This window comes from Python bivittatus, unplaced genomic scaffold (genome assembly GCF_059951505.1).
Source record: "Python bivittatus isolate LINGU-HERP-01145 unplaced genomic scaffold, Pbiv_v1 ctg000700_np1212, whole genome shotgun sequence".
NCBI classification, from domain to species: Eukaryota; Metazoa; Chordata; class Lepidosauria; order Squamata; family Pythonidae; genus Python; species Python bivittatus.
In genome coordinates this window covers 61094547-61111569 of record NW_028277098.1, presented here as the reverse complement: position 1 = coordinate 61111569, position 17023 = coordinate 61094547, and the positions used below count along the sequence as shown (strand labels likewise).

Here is a 17023-nt window from a genome sequence, read left to right as displayed (position 1 = left end):
TACAGCATTTTTTTCCCCTATAGATAGGGAAGATCAGGTGATAGGAACTGCACATGGGACTACCATTTTTACTTCGCCCAGGAGCATGTTGTGCATTAAATTGGATCAGGCAGCAAGGGAGTTAATCCCATTCATTTTTTTTTCAGGCTGCATACTTTGGGAAAGAAACACCCATTAACTGGAAATCCAGACTTGGGCCATCAGTTGTCCCCTTTCATTCATGGAAGGAGGAAGATTATGATATATGTATATATTGAGGCAGTGATTTACAGAGTAATATAAGGTAAAAAGAGAAGTTCCTATCCTGAGAAGCATCTATGCTAAAAGTCAACAGTAGGAGTTCAAAAGCATAAAAGTGTAACAGGGTTAAAGAGATGAAAAACCTACATATGAACCTGTGCTTTGGTTTCACCTTCCATTAAATCATTGTCCTGCTAATTAATTATAAAGGTAGATTCTGTCTACATAGTGTTTGTTATTTTGTGTTGCTCATAGCTAACTGTTTACTGGTGCTATAGTAAAAAAGCAGTGTAGAAAACCAAATGTCACTGGTGTTCTCTATCTGTAAAATAGCTCCAGTCTTCTAAACTTGCCTTCTTCAATCCAGTGCTCTCCAAATGTGTTGGGATTGCAACTCCCAGAATTTCCAACCAGCATTTTCAGCTATTGACCATGCTGGGTGGGAATTCTGGGAATTGCAGTTCCAACATATCAGAACTTTTCCACCTTGGGCCAGTTTGTAATCATATGCTTGAATTATATTTTCTGCACACATTTCTAATTTTTGTTCTGTGCTTGTGGTGTACTCTATTGGTTTGGATTATTATATAGTAGTGTTTTAATACTATGTTTAGAGGACCTGTCTTCTTAAAATTCCATTATTCCTTTAAATTTTATTATTTTTGCTACCACACACACTATTCTTCTTCTGTGGAACTTGTCTCCTAAAATGGGGTGAACCTGCAACAAGGGAGTTTTGTAATTAAAGGCAACAAACCCTTCAGAGTGTTAATAGTTCTGTGCCTCTTAGTGTTAGACAGGCTGGTGCTGCAATTACATTTTTATTACTTCCTCTACCATCACCATTACCATAAACCAGGTCAGGGGAGGAAGGGGGAACAAGACTTGGAACAGTGGAAATTCAGTAGACAGGAGTATTGTTTGTCTGCACTATAAAAACTGAGTGAACAGAGGAGACAATTACAGAGATAAGGTGTAGATTGGAAGCAACTACAGCCCCTATTTCTTTAAGCTGTTAACTGCAATGGCTTTTGGAAAGGTAGTATTTATGGATATGATTATATACCCATGGGTAGGTATGATTATCTACCCATGGGTGGGTATGATTATCTCCATTATTTTTTTGGCTATCCCCATAAATTTTTGCCGCTATGCTTCCAATGTCTCTATATTGCCTCTTTTCTCCATACCCTTGGCATCTGTTTGGCTGAAGTGAAGGTTTTTGGGGGAAGCAATTGCTCAGTGCTGTAAAATGGGCAGGCAAGCCTTTCCTGATATTGTACAAAAGGCAGTAGCACATGCTTTCCTGTCTGCTCTGGGTCATTGCTAGGGTGGGAGGTTCTCATGGGTGGGCAACAATTTCATTCTCCTTCATCTTTGTTCTGGCCCCAGTGAATTAATTTCCTGGACACCGCTAAAGAACACTTGTGGGAACAGAGCTAGCATTATTATATGTGATTGCCCCTCCTATCTAGCTTTGCCAAAGCCTCTACAATCCGCTTCCCCTCTTTTTCAAGTAACAATGCAACTGGGTTGAAGTAGATGGCCCTGGATCCTAACCACAGCCTATCATAACCTTGAGCTCCCTCCAGTTTCCCTGCAGTACAACACAGAAAGTTTGATTCCCTCTCTCCACCCCAGGAAGCTGTTTCCATGAGTTTCAGTTTGGAATGTGTTGAGAAAGATGACCTTTTCCTCCCTGCTGAACAGCCACTGGTCAAGCTGTCTGCAGAGTGGCCATTTAAGCTTCAATCCTTTCCCCAAAGGAGGACACTGATTTCAATAAAATGTGCACATACTAGTTGATATGTATAGATGCAGAAATAAAAAACATTATTTTAATTACAAAATACATAAAATGCATCAGCCCGCAAATCCTGCTTTCAGTAGGGTTTGTTTTGGACCATATAAACAATATCTATGAGTATCTGCAAAGCATATTTTCCACATCACTAAGTACAAGCCATTGCCAATCACCTAAAATGAGGGTGATCAGATCTTCTAAGTCACAAGCTGCTGCAATTTCTGGGCAATCCTGAGCCTCATACAGGATGTTTAACCTCTTTTACTCCATTCAGATGCATGTTGAACTGTCAGTATGAATCATGGAAAGGAAAACCCAGAGTTATATGCAAGACCAGAGATTGTTCACTGCATGGAATGACTCCATTACTTCTACTAGGAAACAGCTTCTACATGTCATAATTGGCTGCAGCTTCTTTTTCTTCTGTAGCCCTTTGGGAAAACTGCCCTTTTTGATCCCATTAGATAGGGGATGGAATTGCTTCAGGGTCCCTCTTTAGCCATCTGATCCCATATTTTTTCATGGAGAGAAAATGATTTGGCTGCTAATTAAAACAGAATAGGATATTTTCCCATGAATTTGCTGCTCTCTGGTGGTTACACATAGCAACATCTTTGTGATCCTATGCAACCCAGTTTCAGGATCTTTTCCTGCAAATAAAAAGTGTATGATCAAATGCCATAGGCTGGTTTTATAACAGTCTTGCATATATTAATAGCATATAGTAGTAAGATCACTTAAAATGCATGTCACATTTTCTCAGTATGATACAGAGACTAAAAAAGAAGCCAATCCCTATTCAGAGATTCATAATCTAGTAGACATGATGGAAAAGGGAATGAAATGAGGATAGCAAAGCAATACAAAAACAATTCTTGGAGTTATAGGAGCCAGCAGTCTCATCTTGACAGGTGAGTCTGTGTGCTTTTAAGTAAACAGAGGCACACAAAATCTAAAAGCAGACCAAATATTCACTTTGTCTATCATTCTGTTTCTAATTGCATAATTGTGGAAAATTTACATAAGTATTATTACATGGAGATTCTTTTTATCCTTTGTGTCTTTCTCTTGTTCCAGGCTAACTGATGCAGACAAAAAGAGACTATGGGAGAAGCGTTATTACTGCCACTCTGAGCCAGGATCGCTGCCTCTGCTGCTTGCTAGCGCCCCAAGCTGGGAGTGGGCCTGCTTGCCTGACATCTATGCCCTGCTGAAACAATGGACATACATGAATCATCAAGATGCCCTTGGGCTCTTACATGCAGCGTAAGTAATTTTTCTGGAAACCTCTGGATATGTGTAGGAGAGCAAGTATTGGAAAGGTCCAAAGTGCACAGTGAACAAATAGGGTGATCCTTGTTCTGCTTTACATTTTGGCCAATGAGATCTTCCACCCTTGATTTTCCACCCCCCTCCCTCCTTCTCCTCAATGCTGGTAGTTGGATTAATTTGTCTTTCTCCTTGGGCTCAATCCTGTGTTAATTCGTCTACAGTAAAATGTTCCAAACTCAACGGAATGGATGCTAAATAAATGTATAGGTTCTGGTTATCCGTGGGACTGCCTGTCTCCTGTCGTTTCTGCCCAACATGTGATCCGACGGAATTGGCATGCTCCAGATCCCATCAATTAAACAGTGTCATCTGATAGGACCCAGGAAGGTGCACTACACTCTTTGTAGTGTTTGCCGTCTTGAATGATCCCCCCCACCAGATGGTGATACGGCTTGCACCTTGACCTTATTTAAACAAGCCCTTAAAAGTTGGCTTATCACCCAGGCTTTGGGCTAAAATATGTGATGGACTCCTTGTGTAGATGGTTGGTTTGTGAGAATTCTGTATTATATTTTTGGACAGCTGCTTTTTGTCTTGTTTATATGTTACTATTTTTAAATCCTGTACTATAGGGTATAGCAGAGGAATCCCATCTTCTTGCTGTGTGAGATTGTGAAAGCATGTTGTGGCTGCAGTGACTTTTATGAGGGGAGGGTCTTCATGAAATAGTTGCCATGATGGCACAGAGTGCTGTAAGAGATATCCATGGTATCAGTTGGGGGTTAAATGGACTACAGAGATTGTTAAAAAATTATTCTCAGTTTGGACCTTGGACATTCTGTCTAGTGGACATTTGTTATAAACTCTCTTACTGACATGGCTGCAGGTTCCCAGATCAGGAAGTGAGACGGACAGCTGTACAGTGGATTGATTCCATATCAGATGCTGAGCTATTAGATTATCTGCCCCAGCTGGTACAGGTGAGTCAGTGTGCTGATTGAAAGAAGTGCCATGGCCTTAGCTGGGAAATTATTGCTGTCAATTTGGGAACACACCTGTGAATGGCTTGTAACCCAATACAGGGTTATGTCCAGCAAGGAAATTGCTATGTTAGTCTTTGTGATGGGGGCAATTGATAAATTGTTCTCCTAGGGTTGAATTTCTCCAAATAATTAGAAATGCTATAGCTTCCACAATTTTCAGGATGGTTGCTGTGCTGAGAAACTAGTTATAACAAGGTTATTTTGACCAAACAACTCTGAATAAAGGACAGACATTATTATCAGTAGGTCACATCCTTCACATCATATTTTTCTATTCTACATTGAATTCAGAATACATTTGTTTTTGGTTTTTGCTTTCACAGTTAATAGTTTTCAGTTTCCTTTTTCCATGTGCTAGGACAGGGTAGGGAACCTGTAGGTCACAAGTAGCCCTCATTTTGCAGCCCCAGACCATCCCTTGACTTTCTGGCAAAGTTCAGCAGTAAAATAGCAAATTTAATCTCACTTTTTTTTTTCTTCTTTGGGCCAAAATAAGATGAGTGGGGAGGTATTATGCCTCTGCAAGATAAAAACATATTGATTTCTACTCTGAACTCCTCCAAGGCTCCCAGAGATAGATAAAAAATGTTCAGTCCTGCCCAGCTGGTAAGAGCATGAGAGCATTCCTTCTCAGCCCCTGAGGCCAAAACAGATTTTAAAAATTAAAATAAAATGAAGCTTCTTTCTACAGAGAAGATGTCCCTCATCAATCTAGGGTAGCTGTGTTAAATAATAACAGTTTACACAAATCAGGAATTGTTCTTTTTTAACGTTATGTCTTCTGCACAAATTGATGTATCATATTCTCACAACTGTAATCCAGATTGGATTTATTCTTGCTACACTTGTTAAAATGGCAAGGGCTATTTTTTTGTTTGTATTATTTTTACTTCTTTACTATGCTGTAACAGCTCTGGTTGCCATCAGTGCCCTCTTTTTTTTTAAGCGTAAAGGGTACAGTAGTAATAGCGTTCCATTAACGGATGTTTATGAATGTCTCTTTGGGGACTTTCCAAGCAGTTTATTGGGGACTTGTATTTTCTTGCATTGTACACTACTGCCACATCTTTCCTTGAGAAATATATATTTATGTTGTGAGTGTATCTCACATTTTTCTATTTTCCTGCTTCTGTAGTTCACTGCAGGTTTTATAGCTTGCATTTTCTGATCATTTTTTTTTTTTTAAAGAAAAGGCAGTTTCTCCATGTCTCATTCTTTCTGCTGGGAAAACAAGTTGTTTTCTTCTTCTAGGCTCTCAAATATGAATGCTACTTGGACAGTCCCTTGGTGCGGTTTCTTATGAAGCGAGCCATCTGTGATCTGAGGATCACCCACTATTTTTTCTGGTAACATTGGTGGGCACAGTGTCGGTATACAGAAAGAATGAGATGTAAGAGTGTAACTGCCAGTAGGAAAGGAGGAGAATCTAGTTTCAGCTTTGCTAGCAGAGGCCAGAAGATGTTCCAGACTACTTTTTTATCCCATAATTTATAAAGCCCACTAATAATCAGGTTTGGGATTAAAGCAGTTCTTTGATTTTTCCCTATATAGATAATACATAGGGGTATTTCCTATAATTCCTGTTCCATGGAGTTTTTGATAGTCTCTGAGCTTGGTTGTTTGCTTGCAGACATTTTATTACCCAACTAGGTAACATCATCAGTGCGAGTGAGTGTGGGGTATGCAGTAGCTTTCCCTGCTAGTTTTGGTAGTTTCTACACCCCTAAATTACCAAAACTAGCAGGGCAAGCTATTGCATGTAAACAGGCAGCAAACCCCACACTCACTAGCACTGATGATGTTACCTGTTTGGCTAATAAAGCATCTGCATCTGCAAGCAAACATCCAAGCTCAGAGATCTCTAGGACCTCTGCGGGAGGCACAACAAACTGAAGATGTCTTCACAAAAGCAGAGCCGACAACCATAGCAAAGTCTACTGGTGAGTAGACTGGTTCTTCAGAACCTCTCCAAATAAGGAGAGGATGGGATGTGTGCTCCAGATGGCTGCTTGTCACAAGGAGACTGCAGGACAGTGGCCTTCCTTGGGTTTGAGTGCCAGGAGACAATGGGAATAGCCATCTTGCTCGCAACCACGGTGGAGCCTTTTAAAGGACACTAAGTTTGCAAGCCTAACTTTCTAATCACTTCTGGAAATTTCCTATTAACCATTTTAAAGCTATTAGAGACGTTCAGAATGACAAGTTTGAAAAGTCACCAAATGGGTTTAACTTCAACTCTGAACAAAAGAAAAATTAATCACAACCTTAAGAACTTAAAGAATTTGAAATAAACAACAAAAAGCTAAATAAGTTATTGCTCTAAGAAATTTACAAACAGATTAAGGGTCCAGTTAAATATGGAATACTGACTTTTACTATAAGATTTTGGAATTAACGATAAAAAATGAATAGCTTCTCATGGGAACCAGAGTTATTTTGGCTATCTTGGTTCATAACAGACTTTATGATTTTAGAAACTGGACACTAGAAGGGACTAAAGATTCTAAGTAGAAGGAAAAAAATACAAGCCGACTTTTAGTGTCGGTTAACTGGGACTTACAAAATTACACAAAATGTCATAACATTGGAAATATTAAAGGAGATCTTTGCAGAATGGAGCCAGAAATTAGTAGCTACAATATCAATAGTGTCAGTAATGATGTCTGCTTCTATGGATAGATTATGTCCAAAAGATGTCAATGAGGGAATGACAGATGTGGAGCAAATTTTATCTAACAAGACAGAGAAAGCACCAAAAGTGGAACTACAAATGACAGGCCAAGAGAATGATTTGGAAAAGGATGCATTATTGGATATACAAAAGAAACTGGCTGAAGTTTTAAAAATTAAAAGGGAAATACAAATGACAAACCAAGAGAATTACCTGGAAAATGTTTTCTTAGTGGAGCTACAAAAGAGGCTTGTTAAACCCTTGAAGAAGTCTGTGCAATGGGATAGAGAAGAATTGAAGAGAAATCAAATCTTACAATATTTAAATGAACTAAATATTAAGACTGTTAGAAGTAAAAGGAAGTAATATAACGTTGGTTTATCTGATCAAGGTTAAAATAAGACATTTATTTGCAAAGTTCTGGCAACTCTTTATGGACTTTTTGCCGATACCAGGATTGAAAAGTTAATGTTTTATGGATTTGCTTATAGATAAGGGATGGGATAGGGGATAAAGGGATTTTTTTTTAACCTTATAGTGGGTGAAGAGTTACTAAATTTGTCTATACTATGTTGTAATGAAGGTTGGAACTCACTTCTTTATATATTTCTGTTCTTTTCTTTATCATTTCTTTATTTTTCATTTTTCTTGCATTTTGTATTCTTTCCTACTATTCTTTTTTAAGTATAGTTTGTATTAGTTTTTACTATTGTAATCAAAATCCTTAATAAAAATTATATACTTAAAAACAAAAAAACAAGCTCAGAGAGCACCAAGAATTCCACAGTTCAACCCTGAGCTACAAATATTCTCTTCTATTGGAATTCTTGTTCACCTTGAATTCTGCCTTTATGGAATCTGACAGATCGCTAAAAATCTTCCTTCTCCCTTCCTTGGCATCTTGAGAACCATTTGAAAAAATACCTAAGCAGTTCCAGAACACAAGATACTTAAAGCTCTGAATGGTTTTTTGAATCTTCCTCATTACCCATTTTTATGTTCTATTAAGCAAACATTTGGAAAGCCCTTTATTTCCCCTATATATTTTTCTTGTACCAAATAAAAAAATATTTATGAATAAGCCATTGAAAGGGCTTACTCACTTGTTTACTTAGTCTGCACAGGAGAAGAGTGGGAGAGTTTTTGCTTAATCACTTCTACTAATGTAGATAATTTGAGGTATGGGTCCTTTCCACACAAACATTGCTATTTCCAGTAACAAAGTCTCTGTATTCCTAGGCTTCTGAAAGATGGTTTGAAGGATTCTCAGTTCAGCATTCGTTATCAGTATCTGCTGGCAGCTCTGTTATGTTGTTGTGGAAAGGGCCTGCGAGAGGAGTTTGACCGCCAGTGCTGGCTTGTTAACACCTTGGCTAAGCTAGCTCAGCAGGTCCGTGAGGCTGCTCCATCATCACGACAGGTATATGGGTTTATGGTGACTGGATGAAAGAGCAGAGGGGAATAAGAATGATAGGCTTAATGTGCAATGGTGAACGACTACTTCTTTATCAGATAGTATAAATGATGATGGAAGAAAAAGGAAATCATTATCTAAAGAATATATCTTTTCTCATAAGAAGTTATGATAGGTTAAATATTTCAACTTCTTCCATAAGTCAGTATGCAGTAAATGATGTAAGAGTAGTGGCTGATCAAGATTTATATTCTATATAATGTTTCTTCCATGTTCTAAGATACATCTTAATGTCTTTACCTACTGTATGTCTGTAGGTACAGTATCTAGCATAGTGTGCCTTTGTCTTAGTTAACTGCCACATGAAAACATCAATCCTAATTTCTTTCCACTGTCTTAACTACATTCCAAAGAAATGCAAGTATTTTAGAAGCTTACCTCCTGGAAGCAGAAAGTGTTGGGCAGATCTACCAAACTTAGTTGAATACTTAAATACAAATTTTAATTTGCTACTATTTTGGGATACTTTTAGTGCTTTAAACTAAAATTTTAACTTTTGCTATTATCTTAGTTGTTATATCATATTATTTAAATAGAAATTTAAATTTAAAAATATATATTTAAAACGGATATACAAATGGGCCTCATTATTCACAGAGGTTCCATTCCAGCTGAACAACTGTGGATAACAAGACTGTGAAAAAAAACCCTTACTTTTCACATGTACAAGAGCCAGTTCATCATTTTGGGCATGTGTAAAATATACAAAAAAACCCTCAGAGCTGTGTATACATGAAACTACTCATCAAGAGTAACGAGGTCTGGTCTGTAGTTTCCATTTGTAGATACATGAAAGTACAACTAATGAGGCCACAAATAACAAGGACTACTTGTAAACTATTTTAAGATTTTTTTTTCAAAGTTTTCTATACATCCATTAAATAATTATTTAGAACTTTTCATGATGTTACGGCTTGTTTCAGCCAAGTTTCACATCATCTTACTAACAATAGTCCCTAAACCTAATGACAAGAGCAGACAACTTATGGAGAAATGCTTTTTAGTGGTGAAAAATGACCTGTGTTGAAAAGATTCTGGAAAGGGACTTGGAATAAGCTGTAGGTAAGAGCTTACTGTGTTCTGTTTTGTTTTGTTTTTCCTTTAGGCCATTCTTCGTGAGGGACTGGAGGACGTCAAGCAGTTCTTCAATGTCAATGGCTCCTGTCGGCTACCGCTTAGCCCCAGCCTGCTGGTGAAGGGAATTGTGCCCAGAGTATGTTGTTGGCTGGTTGAAATGCTTTTATTTGTACGCTGTGGAAAATGGGATTTGTTTTTCTTTCAATAGCTTAGGAGTTACTCACTGGGGCTCTCTATGCTTCAAGTGCCGAAACTACCCAAGCTCAGGAGTACCATTTCTATAACCAGTCTTTAGATATAGCTGCTTCCTTTCTGTCACATAACAGACTACATAATAATTTGCTATACAACATCTTATCTCTTTAATATGAAAATAATTGGCTTCCATTACTTAACTTACCTTATTTTTCTGGCGGCTTTGTTTTATTTTGACCATAGTAATAATCCATGGGGAATAACATGATACCTTTGACCTGATCCTAAATCTGCATTGCATAATAATTCTGCCAATGCTAGCGATTATTGATCTATCATTGCTAGGATGCTTGATTGTAACACTAGTTACTCTGATCGTCTCCCACTTTTGGTCCCCATTTCTCCTTGCTTGCAGGATTGTTCCTATTTCAATTCCAATGCTGTCCCTCTGAAACTTTCCTTCCAGAATGTTGACCCTCTTGGGGAAAATATCCGTGTTATTTTTAAGGTAAGCACTAGGCTGGATAAGTTTAGTTTTTAAGGAAGATCATTGTAAGGGTATAATCCTCACTCTGATTGGAAGGCAGGGAAGATTTTGTCTCTACTACGGGGTGCTTCAGTACTTGATTATGGTTGGTACTGGAGACTGAATAGCAGATATGATGGGGAATTAAGTTGTTCTCTAATTCCAACTGTTATAGTAAAAACTAGATCTAGACTTTGCTGTTAAGCTAGAATCCATATGGCATGGATCAGCAATGTTTTTAGCCCAAGGATCACATTCCCTATTGCTAACTTTGTAGGGCTACATTCCTGTGATGGTTGGAGCCAAAGCAGAAAGTGAACAAGGCTACCCAAACATGTTGGTATATTCACAACATTTATAATGTTGTGCACGCATTTATAATCATGCATATATCCAGAATTTCTCTTATCCTTGCCTCTATCATTCATCAAGTACAGTAAATTTGGAAGAAAGCTTCTAACCGAAGTCAAAGGAGCACTGTATGGAAGCCTAATTGCAGGAGGATAGGCTATCTTTATAGGGATGGTTAATCATCATGGAAATTGAAATCATTGTTCTTCTGGGTTGTACATCAAGAAAGGGACATTGGACCACCTAAGGAAAAGCAGAGTATTCCATGGGCAGCTTGCTTGGAAAAGGTGAGGTGACTGGGGAGAATTGGCTGCAAATTGGCAAGCCCTGCAGGCCAAATCTAATACCAGATTCCACATGCATGCCACATGGCATACTAATAAAGAGATCTAGAGTTTGTTTGGGACTTTCTATTGGACGCCCAAAAAGCAAGAGTAAATATATCACTTGTCTGACATTGAATGTCTCCTCTTGTCTTCAAGCTATTCCCATAAACTCAGAATACAATATGGTCTAAGTGACCAGACAGACAATTCTCATACAATGGGCTCCAGCAGTATATTCTCCCTCCCCTTCATTTTTGTCATTCGGGAAAACTCATTTCGAAATCTTGTTCATGGGGTGCTCTTTTCAACCTTCTCCCTCCCCTAGTCGTAGAGCAGCTCTTAGAGACGTGATAGCGATTCTGCAGTAAGTTGGGGCTGATACCTTTTTTAAAAGTGAGTAGGTGATTTAGGTTGCATTCCATGTTTTTAAATGAGGAAGGATCTCTAGTAACTTTCTCCCAATGGTCAGTTATTAAAGCCCTGGAAATAGCCTGCCTTACATCGTGCTTTTCCCCCCACAGTGTGGAGATGATCTTCGCCAAGACATGCTAACCCTGCAGATGATTCGCATAATGAACAAGATTTGGGTGCAAGAAGGTTTGAACATGCGCATGGTCATATTCCGTTGCTTTTCCACAGGCCGTGGTCGGGGTAAGCCTGGATCCAAGTATGAAACTTTTTCAGTTTTCTTTAACTTTCTCTTCCTCAGCTCCTTTATTTTCAGGCTGATAGGATTCTTGGGGGACCATATGGAATAGTGACTTCAAAATCAGAACAGAGATTTATTATCTCTTTGGGCAAAGATTGAGAATACAGAAACTGCCTTGCTGAATTAGTCTGTGAGTGGATTATCAGTTCTCCAATATGTCCATCCTTCCTTCCTAAGGCCTTTCTATTGTTTTGTACCCAAAATCAAACTTTGCCTGCCATATATATAAAAAGGGGTTTATCTTATTTCCTTATCTATTTCCTATTTTTTCTTTTCACTGTTTTATTTGTTTCAAGTTTTAAAATGTTTTTAGAAATGTTTAATATTTTGAATATATTTATCATCTGCCTAGAGAACTAATAATTTGTACACAGTATCTGTTAATTGGAGTGAAATGTGTCTAAATATGGTAGTTTTTTTCTTAGTTGTTTTATCCCCTGTAGACTATACAAGGGTTTATTTCAACAGCTCCGGTAAAAAATTATTTAAGTAAATGATGCTGAGCACCTGCTTGTGTTTGTGGCAGAAACATTCTTTATCTGCAACAATGTTCTTCTATGGATACCTGCACAAGTGTGTCTACAGTTTAGCAGCATGAGGGATTATGATGATTAAGTAATTCAGCTGGACCATGGATCTGAATCAACAGCTGCTTTCTAAGCCAAAAAGTGTTGTTATTTTTCTCAGCTTCTAAACTGGGGCTCTGCTTCATATGTAAGGAGGAGGTAGTACTTCAGTGCTTGATAACCTCTAGGCCATGTGCTGCCTTTGATGGCCTCCTGTGCAGCCAGCAGAAGCTCACTAGGTGACTCTGGGCCAGTCGCTGTTCCTCAGCCCAACCTACTTCATAGGGTTATTGTTGTGGGGACAAATGGGAGAAGGGAGCTCTGTATATATTGTCTTGAACTCTTAAAGGAAAGGTGGGATAGAAATCAAATACAACTGCTTACCTACATGTTCTTTTGGTTGATGAGCAGTTATGTGAAAGCAGTTATCTGTTCCCATTATAGCACAGCTATGAGGGAAAGTTTTGTTGCTTCCCCTTTCCTTCCTGCAGTCTGTTTCAAGATGCTGGTTTCCCGGTGCTAATGGAAGTGGGGACCTAACCGTCTTGGACAGAAGAGCTGAGAGAGGGGAGAACTGTTGCCCTCCTTCCAGTGAAGTGTAATTGCTTCAATTACAATTTCCTGCTACCTGGTTGATCTTGGGGGCTCCCTTCCTCTGAATTATCTATTAAAGACTGCCTGGAAGATGTGTTTATATGGGAGTCTATCCCCCAGTAGGGGAAACCGTGTGGCTGAGGACTAAGACGGTTGTGCATTCCTTCCATTTCATAAAAATATCAGCCTAGATACTGTTGGGCTGTACAGCCCAGATGACTGAATGGCAATAATAATATCTTTCCTCTCCTATAACCAACCTTATTGCCATCAATTGTGCATTACAGGGATGGTAGAAATGATCCCTAATGCAGAAACTCTGCGAAAAATTCAAGTGGAGCATGGTGTGACAGGTTCCTTCAAGGATCGTCCCCTTGCAGACTGGCTACAGAAGCACAACCCCAAGGAGGATGAATATGAAAAGGTAAAGAAAAGTGACAAGAGAAACAATAAAATCCTTTGCCTGAGAGACAAAACCACAGAACCCTGTGCAGGAATTGCATCAATATGTTCTGTCTGCGTTTCATAATTGTAGTAATTACAAAAGCAGAGCAGAGGCACTGTAATTTGGATTTGCTTATGTGCATTTGGCTTTACTTGCGGATCCAAATTGTTTGTTTCCTTAGTACAGTATTGGATCAAGGAGAAGCTGGTTTTATTTTATTTGGCATTATAATGGTATTTTAAGACTCTGAAAATGAGAAGCAATATTAAGAATAATTTTTCTCCTTTACAAATTATATTTTAAAATGTCTGGATGTAATGCTTAGCCACAGACATGATCTTTATATATGTATTCATCAGTTAAGTTTACTTGCAGAAAGATTTGTAAATGAGAATGTCAGGTACAGCTAAGTGGCCTCAACTTATTCCAGAAAGTGGCATATCATGTGTTTTTGTCTGCTTCACACACGCATGCCCAGTAAGCCACCTCCCCACATTGTTCCTCACACATTTTAGAAATCTTTCAAAACTTTCTCCACATAATGCCTTACCTAGCTTTCCCACTGATTCTTTTCATAGCTCTTCTAACATACATCTTCATCTTTCAGGCAGTGGAGAACTTCATTTACTCCTGTGCTGGCTGCTGTGTAGCCACTTATGTTCTGGGAATCTGTGACCGGCACAATGACAACATCATGCTCAAAACAACTGGACACATGTTCCATATTGACTTTGGAAGGTTTCTGGGTCATGCTCAGATGTTTGGCAACATCAAAAGGTGAGGGATCTTCTTTTGAAACAGCTGCTCAAAGACTGCATGACTTGTCGAAGGCTTTCACGGCTGGCATACGATGGCTGGTGTGGGTCTTCCAGGCTGTGTGGCCGTGTTCTTGAAGTTTTGTTTCCTAACGTTTCGCCAGCACTCTGAAGATGCCGGTTCACAGGTGCTGGCGAAACGTTAGGAAACAAAACTTCAAGAACACGGCCACACAGCCCGGAAGACCCACACCAGCCATCACTCTGCATGACTGCTTTGAAATCCTCATAAAATTTTCTGAGAATGCATATGCATGCCCAGAAGACATCTTGGCTGGATCAGCGGTCAAAGGCATTGTATGACTTGCTTGCTTGCTTGCTTATTTATTTATTTATTTATTTGATTTACTGTATATAGCTGCCCATCTCACATAGTGACTCTAAGTGGCTTACAACAGGTAGTTCTAAAAATTATATTATTATTATTATTTACATTACAATAATGTATATTATTGTATTATTGTAATAATAATAATAATGTATTATTATTGTATACTTGTATGCCACCCAAAGGGGGACGCGGTGGCGCAGCGGCTTAACGACGCTGAAAGTTGCTGGCCAGAAATGGTCGACGCTTCAGCGGTTCGAGTCCAGCCTTCGCGTTAGCAGGGTGAGCTCCTGTTTCCTCCCCAGTTCCTGTCAACCCAACAGTTCGAAAACTCACGTGAGTAGATAAATGGGGACTCTCACTCCGGTGGGAGGAAAAATGCTGGCGGCGCCTTGCAAAAAGGAGTCGGGAGCAGTTGCCGGTAAGCGCGAAAAACTGCGCTCACCCAAAAAGGGCGCGAAGCAACAGAAACCCCGCCTCCTGCGCTCGCCAGCTGGGCTCTGCCCTAGGAAGGAGGCTCTGGCAAACCACTTCTGAAACAATTGCCTTGAAAACTGCAAGGACTCGTCCAAGCAGTCACTGCAGAGTCGGTAACGACTGAGTGCAGATTAAAAAAAAAAAAAATGCCACCCAACCCTCAACAACTCTGGGGGGCTCACAACAATCAAACAAAAAAATTACAATAAAATCAATTAAAGATAATAGATAAAGATAAAAGATGGAAAGTGCACAGCCAACTACATGTGAAGCTGAATGTCCACTTCAGCTTCATTGTGAAGCTGACAAAAAATGAGGAACAAAAGTGGGCACATTAGTTTCTCACAGAAGAAATGCTTTGCAACTGGATGGATTCCTGGAACTGGCAAGAACACTGCACATGAATACATTCCTAGAAATTTCTGTTCTTTATAGTCTAAGCATATATTTATTTTATACATTCTATACAATAAAGTAAGGGTATACTGAGAGTGTTATGGAATTCATGAGTTATGTAGTCTCTCTGATCTGGAACCAATAATTAAGGAAAAGTTCAAAAACTGTAAGGAGGTTCTCACAAACAAATGACCAATTTGACATATCTGATTCCTTGGGATGGCAGCAGACAGCCTAAGATCACCATGACATTAACATGGAAATCACCATAGTTACATTGGGGAAAAATGCTGCTTGACATAGAAATGCAGCTCCCATTTAAATCAGCCAAGAGCTTCTAGCATGCATGTCTTTTTAAACATTTCCTGTAAAGTGGGATTCATTTGTAGTGCAACACCTGAAATATCATGTAACTTGGATGGAAGACGACAATAGTTGGCACTTGGCTGTCTCTCCATTAAATCGCAACAGAAGTGAAGCTAAAATTAATATGAAAATAATTTACACAAAATAAAACTAATATAAACCCAATGTAAGATTATGCTAATGTTCCTATAGAAATTAAAACTAAATAACAAAACTAAATATTTTCACTGGCACCCTTAGTTGATATTCTAGAATCAGCTTAGCAGAATTGGTGGTACACAGGAAATAATACAGTATTTTATGTTTTAATTAAGTGCACAATGAAATAATTGGTTGCTTTTCCTTTCTGCATTTTAATATATTTTACAATACAACCTAAATATCCAGCAAATAGAAAATTCCCAACAGGAGCAAAACAGTTGGGGAAAAAAACAATATTCTATTGAACTATCATAAAACTAGGTGAAGCAGGAATTATTGAAGTATAAATTCAGTGCAAATTCTGGAGAAAAATACTATAGCACCATCAAGATTTCAGCTTATTAAATTCAAATTAAGAATTCCCAGACTATTTCATTGCCTATTTATGAAATAGTTTTGTGGAACTGATATGTAAGTGGTGATTTTAAGAGGGGAAACTCTTCGCATGAAGCCCTTATTGAATTTAGACCACAATATGTCTTCCAGCAGTAGTACAGGTAGTCCTTGCTTACTGACCACTCATACAGCGACTGTTCGAAATTATGACAGCACTGAAAAGGAGGTTTATGACCAGTCTTTGAAGTTGCAGCTGTCGCAGCATCCCCACAGTCACTTGATTGCAATTTGGGTGCTTGGCAAATGGCGCATATTTACAATGGTCACAGCGTTCCACGGTCACGTGATCGCCATTTGCGACCTTCACAGCTGGCTTCCAAACAAGCAAAGTCAATGGGGAAGCCAGCAGGAAGTCACAAGTTGTGGTCATGTGATGTCTCACTTAACAACCACAGTGATTCACATAACAACCATAGGTGGAACTGACGTCATAAGTCAGCACAGTCACATGACATTTCATTTAATGACCAGGCCACTTACTAGCGGAGTTGCTGGTCCCAATTGTGGGTGGTAAGTGAAGACTACCTGTATTTAATGGAAAATATGGTCTGTTTTACATGGATACTAACAAAATAGTGCTGGGGTGAATTGATTCCTCTGCCCTTCCAAAGCCCTGCTTTTCCCACCTAGGCATGTGAACATGTGTGCATTCTATCTTTATGTTGAACAGAACTTGTGTGTGTGTAAGAGTGATTGATTGCAAACAGGAACCTACTATAGTGCCAATTCTGTTGAAATCATGAACACTAGA

At 38.9% G+C, this 17023-nt stretch overlaps 1 protein-coding gene across 3 annotated transcripts in view; it reads left to right on the top strand.

Moving 5' to 3' along the window:
- Positions 1 to 17023, top strand: part of PIK3C2B (phosphatidylinositol-4-phosphate 3-kinase catalytic subunit type 2 beta) — a 110138-nt gene that overhangs the window by 80505 nt on the left and 12610 nt on the right. For all 3 annotated transcript variants that reach the window (XM_007429729.3, XM_025167621.2, XM_025167622.2), the window contains 9 exons: positions 3122 to 3310; positions 4203 to 4296; positions 5611 to 5705; positions 8270 to 8450; positions 9610 to 9717; positions 10192 to 10284; positions 11501 to 11630; positions 13136 to 13272; positions 13901 to 14070. In XM_007429729.3, coding sequence (XP_007429791.1) covers positions 3122 to 3310; positions 4203 to 4296; positions 5611 to 5705; positions 8270 to 8450; positions 9610 to 9717; positions 10192 to 10284; positions 11501 to 11630; positions 13136 to 13272; positions 13901 to 14070 — 1197 coding nt within the window. The remainder of the gene's footprint in view (positions 1 to 3121; positions 3311 to 4202; positions 4297 to 5610; positions 5706 to 8269; positions 8451 to 9609; positions 9718 to 10191; positions 10285 to 11500; positions 11631 to 13135; positions 13273 to 13900; positions 14071 to 17023) is intronic.